This window comes from Topomyia yanbarensis, chromosome 3 (genome assembly GCF_030247195.1).
Source record: "Topomyia yanbarensis strain Yona2022 chromosome 3, ASM3024719v1, whole genome shotgun sequence".
In the NCBI taxonomy this organism is placed as follows: Eukaryota; Metazoa; Arthropoda; class Insecta; order Diptera; family Culicidae; genus Topomyia; species Topomyia yanbarensis.
Window position 1 is genome coordinate 174,605,849 of NC_080672.1, and position 13,580 is coordinate 174,619,428.

General features: G+C 41.6%; 2 protein-coding genes across 2 annotated transcripts; both read left to right on the top strand.

Moving 5' to 3' along the window:
- On the top strand, positions 1 to 3,444 carry LOC131690734 (uncharacterized). Its single transcript, XM_058976694.1, has 3 exons — positions 1 to 316; positions 372 to 521; positions 581 to 3,444. The coding sequence occupies exons 1-3, from the start codon at positions 190 to 192 to the stop codon at positions 3,214 to 3,216; spliced, it is 2,913 nt and encodes a 970-aa protein (XP_058832677.1). The 5' UTR covers positions 1 to 189; the 3' UTR covers positions 3,217 to 3,444.
- Positions 3,445 to 9,898: 6,454 nt separating this feature from the next.
- LOC131687396 (uncharacterized) lies at positions 9,899 to 12,709 on the top strand. Its single transcript, XM_058971478.1, has one exon. The coding sequence runs from the start codon at positions 9,899 to 9,901 to the stop codon at positions 12,707 to 12,709; it is 2,811 nt and encodes a 936-aa protein (XP_058827461.1).
- Positions 12,710 to 13,580: the final 871 nt, after the last annotated feature.

The window sequence follows — 13,580 nt, forward strand, 5'->3', positions numbered from 1 at the left end:
TTTGTCAGATTGAATGATTCATATTCGGAACGCTTCTTTTGTTTAATTCAAGATTTAAATTGGTTGCATTTAAACAGTATTGTATTTCTTTTTCTAATTCAATTTGGCTTGTGAGAAGCTGCTTAAGTTGGTTGAAGAATCTTTCCTGTAACAACTATCAAACATAACAAACCGTATAATATTCTGTTGATGGCAGAGTCTGGAATAGAAACAACGGCAGCACCAGAATGGTTAGTCAAACTGGAAAGCCGGCGGGAACAAATAAAAGCTAAACTGGGTCACGAAAGTGGCAACGGAGCTCCTTGTGTTGTTTGTGGTATGTATACATTGAATATACGTCAATCTTAAGTTTTTAACGTAAAGTTACGTAGGAAGTAAATGTCCCGGGTTGGATTTGCACTTCTGGCGAAAGGTGTGCCGTAATTGCAAGTGCCGAAAGGAACAGCACGACTGCAAAGACGATGATGTTACAGGATGGGCCCAATTCGAAATTTTGGGAGCAATCCGTTCTAAACCGGCATGTAAGCATTCAGTCTTTCCGATGCTCTTCGTTGATTTTAATCGAGATTTTTTATCTTAGATATAAAAATTTCTGAGTTCACTGATAAACCAGTGCAGCTGGACTGGGTTCCACCGAATGTGACTCCGGAGCTGGCTTCCGATTATATGTCTCAGTTAGGTCAGCAGAATATTCCAATCGCTGGTAGTGAAGCCGCCGAAAAACGAAAACAACAGCTGGAGTATCAGGTTCCTCCACACGACTTAGATGCCAGTTTGTGCCACAATCTTTCGGAAATCGAAGCCGCTCAATTGGTGCAGTATGTCGAAAAAATCAAGAAAAATTGTGTCGGACAAGGAAACGTAATCCGCGTCGGGGACAATATAAACTATTTGCCAGCCTCGGCAAAGGTTCAAAACATGCCACATGTACAAGAGTCGGGATTAAAAGATGGACTTGTCAAACAATTGCTAAGCTTAAAACCTATTAAAGAAGTACTTTCCGGAAACCCGTCCTCAACTGGGCGAATTTTGTGCCTTCAGAAAGAACCGATGGAGGCTGATTTTATAACCAGCCCTCTAATGTCCGATAAAATCAAGTACAAATTAAAGTTGATGAAAGTAAACTCGGAAGCGATTCGGAGTGTTGTTCGAGATGGGCCAGAATTGGATCTAATTTTGAACTCACTAGAAGCTAGCGGGGTACATTTTGAGGATCATTGTAGTTTACTTGGACCGATTAACCAATTAAGGCAGGAGTATTTGAGCAACCCTAAGTTTCAAAATGAGATTGATAAATTCGTAGCATCAATTTCTCCAGTTGCAGAACTCAACACTGCTGAGCAATCAACGGAAAACCCATTCAACTCTCCGCTGCCACTAAAAAATTTTGCCCGGCACGATTTTTTGCAGCGCCAGGAAACGCCGGTTAGAAAATTGCGGTTCGAACAGAAGTCATTACCGACACTATCCACAGAATGCCGAGCAGCTCTTAGGAGAGATACTGTTTTGGCGAATATTCTGAATTCCGAACCGCTAAAAACCACACTTCACGCTCCTTTGTACGGATCAACACTAGTTATCTCTCGGAAACCAATGTTCCCGGATTTCATAAGCAGCCCCTTTCTGTCGCCGGCTTCTAAGGCACGGCTGGAAACGATGAAAATTAACACCCAAACAATACAGAGTGCTGTTTTGAACGGTCCGTTTTACGATGAGCTACTATCTAAGTTAAACAGCTGCGGTATCAATTACGCCCAGGACTCTATACTACAACCGATTGAGGAATTTCGAGACGAATTTCTAAGTTATGACAGTGACAATGATTTCCAAAAGGAGATAACAGATTTCATAAAAAACTCAGATTTGTCGTCGTTTGGACTGATTCCGGCGCAAGTTCCAGAGATTGCAGATGCCAGGAAACTCGCTCAAAATTCGAATCAACTGCTTGCTGAAATACTATCTACTCCGATCGTTCAGAATGCTCTGAAATCAAGATCGCAGCCGGGTGGAATCCTACAAATTTCAAACATTCCAATGGTTAACGATTTCCAGCATTCGGAAAAATTGACTGAACCTACGAAGGACAAGCTAAACAAAATGAAAATCGACAGCCAAGCCATCGAGAGTGCGGTGATTTGTGGACCCACATACGACAAACTCTTTGATCAGTTGAATAAAAATCGGATCAATTTTGCCACGGACTCCATACTGAATCCTATAGCACAGTTTCGAAGTGAATACCTTAATGATGATAATTTTAGGAAGGAGTTGGTCCGCTATGTTTCCCATCCTGAAGCGTGTCTGTTTGATCCAGTAAAAGTTGAAGAGTTGCCTTCTGATAATACCCAGCTTGTGAAACAAATGGCCGGAATGCACGTTTCTCACAGTGATGATTCTGGGTTCGGTTCAATTCCTCCAACTCCAAATTATTCTACTTACCCAGGAGTTCTCAGTCCTACCGACGTAAATGATTTGAATGCTAAAGAAGGTATTTTGACGTCCATTCCAGCTATTCATGAAATGAATATGTACCCAGAGGTTCGTCCAAGCCGAAACGCATCAACGAATGAATCAACTGTTACTGCTCCTGTTCAAGCTCAAATTAAACAAAAATCTTCCATTCAACTGCCTGAAGACATCATCTGCAGTGGTTGCCAACAAAACATCCTGCTTGGTGAGGTTGCCGTCAAAGCAGATCGTGCAGGGAAAAGTGCTGCATGGCATCCCCAATGTTTCAAGTGTCACAAATGCGAAGAACTACTTGCTGATCTTGTCTATTTCTACCACGGGGGTAAAGTGTACTGTGCTCGAGATTTGGCGAATATTCTAAAGATTCCCCGTTGTTCGGCCTGCGATGAACTGATTTTCACTAAGGAATATACCGCAGCTGAGGGAGCAACATTTCACATTAAACACTTTTGCTGCTATCACTGCGATGCGGCTCTTGCTGGTCAACAGTACGTCCCAGACGAGAAATCCAACATGCCGCTTTGTTTGACATGCTATGACACGTATTTCGCCAAATCCTGTAATTATTGTCGTGGAATTATTGGACCGGCCGAACAGGGAGTTGCATGGGGCAGCATCCACTGGCATGGTTCTTGCTTCCTTTGCAGCGGCAAGGACTGTGGCAAATCGCTTATCGGTGGAAGATTCTGTGTGAAAAACGAGATGCCATTTTGCAGCCCGCAGTGCCTAAGAAGTATATTGACTTGAGCAAGTATCAACTTCAAAAGGCGTCGAACGATATAAGATATAAGAGCACTTGGTGCTGCAAAAAATTTACTCCACTTCAAACGAGTCACAGTTTTAAACTTCCACTATATAAAGTATTTTTTAAATATAATTATGTGCCAGAAACAAGCGTGTGCAAGTAATTTCACAGTGTTCCTTACAAAACTATTTTTGTATAGTACTTTACCGGAAATTGAATAAATATTTTGACTGGATTTCAATAACAGTGGCAGATTTTATTTTATTTCAGCTGAACGTAATCGTCATCATCGAGTTCGAGCAATCAGTATGTATTTTAGGTTGTCAGGTTACCTGCTGAACATAACATTAGTTGGTCTCTATTCCGACATTCGAGCTACATGCCCAATTCAATGTGGTCTAATGTGCTTTATTACCCGTGCAGAGTCTGATATCGAATTGAGAACTAAACTTGATATTGTGATGTAGTAGATAATGATTGCTCAGGTTTTATCGTTTTGGTCATTTTAACGGTTAAAAAATCAAAATCGAAAGCACAAAAATTCTCCCATGACATCAAATAGCAAACTATTTGTGCTATCAGTGAAAGCAGTGAAAACTCATCGAGATGTTGAAAAATTTCATTGATAACAAAATAAGTAATTAATTTGATGTTTGCCAAAGAAACAGAAACAAACTTTTTTTTTCTAAAAAACAAAGTATGTAAGCACATCAAAATGAGATCAAAATATGATGTCATATCTGAAAAGTTTAAACCGATATCAAAATAAGATTTCAATTTGATGGCTGATATCAAAATATGATGTCTGCTTGCTGTAATTTTGATGTTTGACTTTGCTCGGGTAGCCGTCCGTTGTCAGCACGCTTTCACAGTTGGTACAGCTCGTAGTTCACGCGGCTGTGTAAATCTCGATCACAGATTGTGGCTGAAGGGAAAACAGTGAGTCTGGTTATGTAAGGTATGCAAACTAGGCTCGATGAAACTATCCAAGTCAGTCTTGGATATCACATACATTTGGAGCAACATCAGATGTTGTTTCAAGATGTTCTCAACCCCTATTCGGCAGTTTTCACGCCGCCACCCGCGTTACGGCTTGGTAAGGCCAAATTAATGTCGAAGGGTGTCAATTAAGGTTGCCTGACGTGTTATTGATGGTCACATCGTTAGCGTTTCTGCATTAGAATCGACATTGATTATAGAATTAGGGAATATCTATAAAATTATGTCTTTTCCGCTTCAAATGGTTGATATTCGAGCTCGTAGAATTCCTTGAGCGTCTCATATACGAGATCTGTTCTATGAGACGATCGACCGACGGCGTTGAAATGCCAGAAGAGATGAGCAGCGGCAAGCAAGGTTTACAAGAGGGAATGAGACACTTATAGCCGTAAGCTCAAAGGCGTTCTAACTGATTTTAAACCGGACTAACTTTTAAGCCGACCTAAAATATTAGGTAAGCTTTAACCAAACGATGCTGTCATTGATATGACTGCGTTCTGATCTGCGATACACGACAATGTTTAAAAAAAAACAGCAAATTCAAGTTAAAGAAAATGAGTTAATAAGACAACATGGAGAATTGTTTTTCATTCCGATATTTGCTAGTTTTTTATTAAAAATATGACAATTGCTCCACATTTTTATTACAAAGGGTCTTTGCTTTAATAAAAATTTAAGGATAACATTTAATTTCGTATCCAATCCGTATTTTTTATGATCAAAATCGGTTGAAAAATGGCAGTTTTATCAATTTTTTTTCAAATTAGAAACTTGCTCGCATGAACATGGACCCACCCAATATAACATATTTATATATGAAAATCAAATACACTAAATACGCGTCGATTTCTTATCTCCTGTAAGGAATCGAATGGGACGATGGTTTCGCAACACGGTTCGCTTTGTAAACGAAATGAGTCATCGGAATTCAATCGAGCTAGCACAAACCCAAATCCTTGAACTAAGTTATTTGCATGAATGAATACATAGAAACATCTTTTAGCTGTAAACCGCTGCCAGCCAGTGAGAGTTTATTTATTTCTTTGTCATATGACCTAGTTGGTCTTAATGAATATGGGGTTGGTGAAAAGCAAATTTGAGTGAAACATCAACTCTTCTTAAATTGGCATAAAAGCTCCATTTTTTCAATTGCATGAACAATACAAAATTTAACAATAAATAAAAAAATAATATAACATAGTAACCTAACACAATAAAGTAAACAAAAAAAGTATCTAACTCTCCTAGAAGAATCCTAGCAGCTTGGGCTTGATTTTAAAAACATGGATTTTGAAGCGGGCATTTATTTTCTCTCTTTCATCTTCTTCTCTTTCTCTCTTCATTCCTCTTCAGGTTTTGAAGTGGACATTCCTTTTCCCTTTCGGATTTTGAAGCGGACATTCCATTCATTGAAAAAAAATGAGATTCGGTTTGATGACGCGTGAATGGTTACAACGGTTTTTTTTTCACGAGACGGATTTTTACATTTTTGCGATATATTTCGGGCGATCTTTGATTTCTTTTTCGTTTGTGACCGTGGATTGACCTACGGATTTCGGGTGTTTCATTCGGTTAAACTTTCTGGCGAGCCGTGATTTCGGCGTTTTTCCACGGCGTTCTTGAGCCGGGCAAGATGGCGACCGTTGCCACGTGGAACGAAAACTAATTCCGAAGTGCTACATAACGAGTCTTGTGCGATCTTTCATTATTTTATCTCGTGTGCAAAGTGAACTCATTTAGTCCCACGGTTCTCGGGATTATCGTCCGTCCAAACTCTTTAACGGCCCGTAATTTCGGTGTTTTTCTTCGGCGAATTTGAGCCGGACAAGATGGCTACCGGCGCCACGAAGAGCGAACATTAGTATCGGAGCGCCACATAGAAAAAAAAGTAAAAAAAAGAAAAGAAAACTAAAAAGGAAAATGTCCAAACAAATGATAAATGGGCGGAGGATCACGAGATCCCAACCCGGTCCACAGAATAAGTGTACAAATGGTTCACAGATTCAGATTAAAACAGGACAAAACAGGATTAAACAACCGAAGGATGACGGAAATTAAAACCAAAGAAACAAACGAACCTCCTCTACAACATCAATTACTGGTGGAAGTCAGCCAGCAAGCGTTGAAGAGATCGCAGATGAAAACCAATCAACGAGACCTAACGCGATCGCAGGAGGGAACAAATCTACACAAACTACTTTTCTATGTGCAGGAGAAAGTCAAAATACGCAGGCCAAAGTATCAGAATCCCCGACCCTATCTGATGTCGCCTACTTGGAACCGATAAACTATGCGAATGAAATTCACCAACACCCTGTAGTAGTGGGCAAGATGCTTTTCGAAGCAGGATTCGACCAATGTAACGAGATAACAAAAGTAGGGAAGTTTAGGTACAAATTAAACCTTACCAATAAAAAAGCTTTTGAAGTCCTCCAAACCATTGACATCAAACAGGGGAATCTGAAAGTATTTTTACCAGTAAGTTTCAAGGAAACGATATGTTTTGTGCCAAACGTTCCTCTAGAGTTCAAGGAAGAAGAATTCAAGGACCACGTTGAGTGTGAGCAATCGATTTTGAGAGTAGAGCGCATCAAAAAGATGGGAAGGAACAAGGAAATTGTCGACACTACAAACATGAAAGTGACCGTACAGGGAAGAGTTGTTCCGCGCACAATGAAGATTTATGGATGGTGCTTTAGGCCTGAACTCTACATATTCCCGGTCAAGCAGTGCTCTAACTGCTGGAAGTACGGACACACCAGGAAATTCTGCCGAGGCAAACCATCATGCCAGAACTGTGGAAACGCACACATAAATGCTGATAAATGCTGATAAATGCTCGAATATGCCACATTGCAGAAACTGCAACAGAAACCACGGAGCTGCCGACAGAGAATGCCCAGAAAGGTTCAGAAGACAGGCGATAGTGAAGGAGATGGCAACACAGCGAATCCCGTTTGCAGAAGCGGAGCTTTCCTTCCCGTTAACGACGAACCGGTTCTCAAGCTTGTCGGAAGAAAATTTCCCAAACCTACCTACTATCGATATTTACAAGGGTGCAAGGTCAACTAGCACAGCGCCCATTCGTCCAAACCGGAAAATGCTACCCAGAATGCCCCAGCCAGAAACTGGAGCAGAAGCACCCTCCGCGAATTGCACAACCAGGACAAAGCAAGACGGACTAAGCGGTTCCTTTCTAACCGAAAACCTCCTCAGAGCCACAGAATTCGAGTCATTCATTGACCAGCTCAGAAAGCTACTCCTGCAGCACCTTCGATCAAAACCCTGGTTGGCACCCCTGGTGCAATTGCGAGACATGATCACAAATAAAATAAAAGGAGAAATATCCCCAGTAGAAATAGATGGCCTCTTGATTGAAATCTGCACAGAGCTCGACAACATAATTAACAACGAAACCAAAGACACTAACGAATCTAGAATAGCCAGCAACACAAGTAATGCGTTGCGTTGCGTTGCGTTGCGAAGCACGGTGCTATTCGTAGATTGCATACTAACGATTATCATGTTGCCTATAGGTAGCTCAACTCATCTTGCTTGTGAGATAGATGATCGGGAATGAACTTTATCTCTTATGAGTTCAGTAAACCAATAGCATGAGAATCGTTATTGCCGGCCACGACCATCTTCACCGATACTTAGGATGTTGATGTAATACCTACTTAAGGAAGGCCCCCGACTCAGCGACGCTTCCATAGATATTACGGAGTTGGATTGAAGGACAGGTACAGGTCTAGGATTCGCCACAAGCAGGCAATGCGACCACAAAATGAATATGTTTTATGCAGTGGGATGGTTAATCTCCGAGTACACGTATACTCAGAGCAAAAAGATATTTAGTTATGATTTTTCTTGTATTTAAACTCAGGATAGCCGGCCATCAAGAGTGATTTAGTTTTTCCCTAAACTACAGCAATTTGAACTCCAAACAGCCGGCCGTAGGAGTATTGCTAAAAGCGCGAGCTAGTCTGATATAAATATTCGTTTGAGAATTGGGTAGTAGGAACACAAGTCAAGAGTATTTTTAATGTGCACTTTCAAATAAAACCACAACTTAGTCTATCCTCATATCGAGTCATAGCCACCGCGGGCTGAACCTACCTCCAACCTCTAAGGCAAAGTTTCGTCGGACCACCGATCGCGATCTACTTTCAAATATCCAGTGTATGCACATATATACACACATGTGTGCATGCCTGTAAACATACATATGAAAAGACGCATGTATACATGCATACATACGCACTCATGCACACACTCACACACATATGAGACATACATTAGTACTTCAAACACTACTAATACTTGAATAGCCAATCACCACACATAGCACATCCTTTCTCAATTATCTATTTGTTACTGGTTGATTGTTGGTTATGAGCTGGTGAATAGAGGAAAGGTATAGAACAGACAAAAGGCTCATATCAGCCCTCCCGGCCTCCTCGACACACCACTATCGAGGCGTATTGTAATCAACATCTTGAAGCGGGCTTCTTATATAAATCAAATCATCAGTAGTCATAATGTTTGGTGGATTATTAACATGAGAACTAATTAACCTCTAGTAGTAGAACTTGGTGCAAATAAAAACTAAAAAGAGCGAAGGTCCTTATATTTAGATAACTCTATTGAATATATTGTGGCTTGATGATGTTTACAATACCGTCAATCCCATCAACCTGCGAGAGGGAGAATAGCCAGCAACACAAGTAATGGTGAATAAAGTCATGAAAATCCTTCAAAACAACGTACAAAGCTCAAGACCAACTGAAACGAGAGAAGAGCTCTATACAACACTAGTACAGAACAACGTTAGTGCAGTACTAGGAGATATGGATGAAGGAGAACGAACCCTTTAAAATGAAAAGGCACAATCTAATATCGAAAAGACGAAAGCAAGGCTACGGAGGCGTTGGAATATTTTTGCACGAAGAATTTGAATATGAGGAACTCGCTTTTCCGGATCTGGGACCACTGGAAGTGGTTGGAGTTAAAATAAAGAGTGGGTTTGACCCAATAAACCTAATATTAGCCTACCTGCCTCCAGCCAATGTTTTAAGCATGGAGGCTAGACAAGGACTGGCAGTCTTTTTTGATGTCATGTTCAGGGTGCAAGGTGAAACAATCATAGGTGCGGATCTAAATGTTCATCACGCGTCGTGGAGCCCAAATTTCCCAGCCTGCGCCAGAGAAAGGTACCTGAGGGAAAAAATCGACCTGTCGGACTACACGCTACTAAACGATGGCACAGCAACAACGGTACACGGTCCGGATGGCAGGGACTCAGCCGTAGATGTCACACTCGCCTCACCGAACATCGCCAAAAAACATCCTGGGAGGTACATCAAGAAGAATTTGGCAGTATTCACTGTGCGATATGGATTAACGTCAACAGCAATATACCGGTCCTTCAAAAATCCACCAAAAGAATTAACAAAGCGAAGGTTATCGAGAGTCTAAGCGAAATACAGCCGCAGTTCATCTACTCTCCAGAGGAGATGGTAGATGTATTTAACGATGCAGTGGAAAAAGCTTCATTTGTGGTTACAAATAAAAAAACCAACTTCCTAAAAAAGTGGTGGAACACAGAGATCGGAACTCTATACGACATAAAAAGAGAAGCCTTACGTGCGTACAACATTAACAAAACTCGAACCAACTAAGCGAATGGTGCGTAGAGAAAAGCGTCTGTATGTTGCAAACCTGATATTAAAGGTGGATGAAGCTACACCAAGCCGCCAGCTGTGGAACATCATCAAGGGGATCGACACCTCCCTGTCAGGCACAGCGCGAAAAACCACCCTGATGACCCACACAAAAGGTGAGGAATTCATGAACTATTACTTCCACGGAAAGAGCAAAAAAATCCAAATGCCAAGTACTAGGACGCATGAAACACTTGAAGGATACGAGATGGCACTGAAGGACAATGAAACTCTCCAGGCTCTCGGAAAAACAAAGAGCTATTCTGCCCCAAGGGAGAACCAAATATCGTATGACATTCTCAAACAACTCCCCTTAGGAATGCAGCTAAAATTCTCCGAGATGATCAGCCGAGTCTTCGTAACTGAAACCATACCTTCACGGTGGAGAATAACCGTAATAAAGCCCATACCCAAAAACAACGCCGTCCCTGGCCTTCCAAACGCAAGCAGGCCAATCGCCCTGATGAATGTGGAAATCAAACTGATCAACACCGTGGTAAAGAACAGGCTCGCCGAAATAGCGGATATTGGTGGACTGATGCCAGAACTTTCCTTCGGCTTCCGAAAGCATAGGTCCGCATCTACTTGTGTGACCTACTTAATAAACGCCATTCATGAAATAAAGGAGCACGAAGAAGAAGCCATAGTTGCCTTCCTTGACGTCAAAAAGGCTTACGACTCAGTAAACACAAACAAACTGCTACGGATCTTGGCGGATCTACACATACCAAGAAAACTGATTTCATGGTTGTACGAGTATCTGAGACATCGAATCATGCGACTGGAAACGGAAGACGGTGTGATTGAAGAAGTCGTGTCTGAAGGCTTACCCCAAGGATGTCCTGTCTCCCCAATGTATAATTTTTACACTACAGCGCTCCATGATCTAAATGACGACTCCTGCGAACTCGTACAATTCGCCGACGACTTTGCTGTGATTGCCAGAGGGGCTACACTAGAGCTTGCGGAACAGAATCTAAATCACTTCCTTAACAAACTGGCGAGCAGACTGAAAGACCTAGACCTAGAAATCTGTCCACATAAATCTGCAGTTATACCCTTCACTGGCAAACGCATTGACCATCTGAGGCTCAAAATCCAAGGTCAGCGGGTAGAAGTAGTCAACACGCACCTCTATCTAGGTTTCATGCTGGACCGAGCACTTCGGCACCGAAAGCACATTGGCACAATCACGGAAAAGGCTAGGGAAAAACTTCCCCTCCTCAAACTGCTAGCAAGAAAATCAGGAGGTGCCAATCCAGAAACGCTATTAAACGTGGGAAACGCTGTCATACGAAGCCGAATGGAGTACGGTGCCTCTTCCTTTGGTAACGCCGCCAGTACCAACTTCAAAAAACTTCAACTGCTTCAGAACTCATACATCAGAATAGCAATGAAATATCTACGTAGCACTCCGGTGCATATCATGTTAGCGGAGACAAGTCAACTGCCGATGAAGCTCAGGATTGAATTACTCACCAAAAAGGAGCTGATCAGAAGTGTATTCCACAGGACACCCCTTCTACATTTCATCAGCGACACGCTGTCGAAGGAAATCCCGAACGGATCCTATTTATCTGAAATGGCTGACAAACATGCAGATGACATCTTCCAAGTTCATCCGTCTGACAAGGACATAGCGCGAGAAACGAGGATGAAATATTTTTTTAACTTTGATCTGGAGGACTTCGTACACCCCACTCTTGGTGAGGAAAAGCTAATGAAAAAACAGCATTGCAACCTTATATGGCAGAACCTTTTCCGGGAAGCGACACACACGAAATACAAGGACCACAAAATGATATTCCCTAATGCTTCAAAAACGCCTAGTGGAACCGCGTTAGCAGTCTACGATGAGTATGAACAAATCACGAAAACAGAAAGCATAAATAACAACTACTCCATAACGAACGCGGAACTACGAGCTATATTCAAAGCAACAGAACATATAAAGGAAAAACAATACAAACAGACTGTGATTTTCACCGACTCAAGAAGCGCCTATCAATCTCTTATGAACCGAAATACACTGTTAGAAAATTTCATCATATGGGATATCCACAAAGAAATGAAAAGCATGCGAAAAGGGGCAGTGCAAATACAATGGATCCCCAGTCACATGGACATTCATGGCAACGAAATAGCCGACCAAGCAGCGGTGGCCAAATCTAGCGAAAAACAGACGGAACATATTGGCATAACACAGGGAGATGCAATAATTCTATGTCAGAAAGAGGTTTTGAACGAATGGACAAAGGAATACAAACTGATTTCAAATACAAAAGGACGGTGGCACCACAAAATTATGGAGAATCCAGGAAGAAACTGTTGGTCTAAAGATCTTATTCTGTCCTCAGAACAAAAGAAAATCTTAAACAGAATCCGATCCCGGCACACCTGCACCAAAGAAAGGAGAGCCCTTTGGGGTCTCGAACTAGATGAATGCTGCGAAATGTGCATAGAACGGGAAGATCTCAACCATAGCCTGTATCACTGCCCTAAATACAACAACACCAGAATCAAATTTAACGCATTAGAATATATGAAGCCATTAGAGGAAATATTTCTGGAAAATTGCGAAGAGAGCATGAAACAAATCTGCAACTTCATCAAAGAAGCACTGATGCGTCCAATGATTAAGCCCTACGTTGTGGATGAGTGGTTCGTCCTTACCGGCATTGGTCAGGGGTCGAGAATCCAAATTAAGGAACGTGGGTTCAGGGTTATTTTCGTTACAGGTCACTCTTCGGATGGTATCCAGGCAATCAGGTAAGCGGTGTACTTTTCTCTCCTTGGCACATCCGGTAAGTTATACGGTTTAATATATTTAATAACTTTATTTAAACTTCTATGTTGAAAACCAACCGCTCTAGGTGGTGGTCGGATAGCAACTACCAATAATCTAACAATTATTTTTCATTCTAAATTTATAATTTCAAAACACATCTGTCTGTCTAGCATCACGGTCAACAACCGCTGAGTCTGTGCAACTTTACTACTATACAGAATCGATGACGCTACCTAATCAACTACGATTGTATCTCCATATATTATGCTAAGCTCACTGACAAATTCGGGGTACGGCCAGAGAAGATGCTGTGCCACAACATCCTCCCCCACCAAAACTGAAGGTTTTATATTTTCTTACCTATAGATACTGCAAAACATGTCCAATGTAACATTACGAAATCAAACGTATTCCTCCGACATGGCGAAATTACTGGACGGCACTTGGTCAGTTGCGTTGAAGAATAGCAATTTGTTGTTATGCAATAAAGTTTGTATGCAAATGGAATATTGTGTTCAGGCTTGCACAGTAAACCTGGTGATCGTTTATAAATGAAGCTTTGCTGCTGCAAGGCTGGAAGCAGTTCACTTCTTCACGTTTGTTTAACTCTGGTTTCGTTGAAATGAAATATGTTGAAGGAACGACGATTTCGTTTGCTACACTGGATTAACTGAGGACAAACTGGATGATCCTCGAATGCTACGGGCTCATTAGCCGTGGCTGGATACTGCCCGGATAATGGATTGGATTCTAGTATTCACAGGTACAATACGGTGCATTAATAGTCCTTCGGTCTGAATGATTGGTGATTGTATATTTGAGAGACGCGGGACCGGTGGTCCCTCGGATGAGGCGA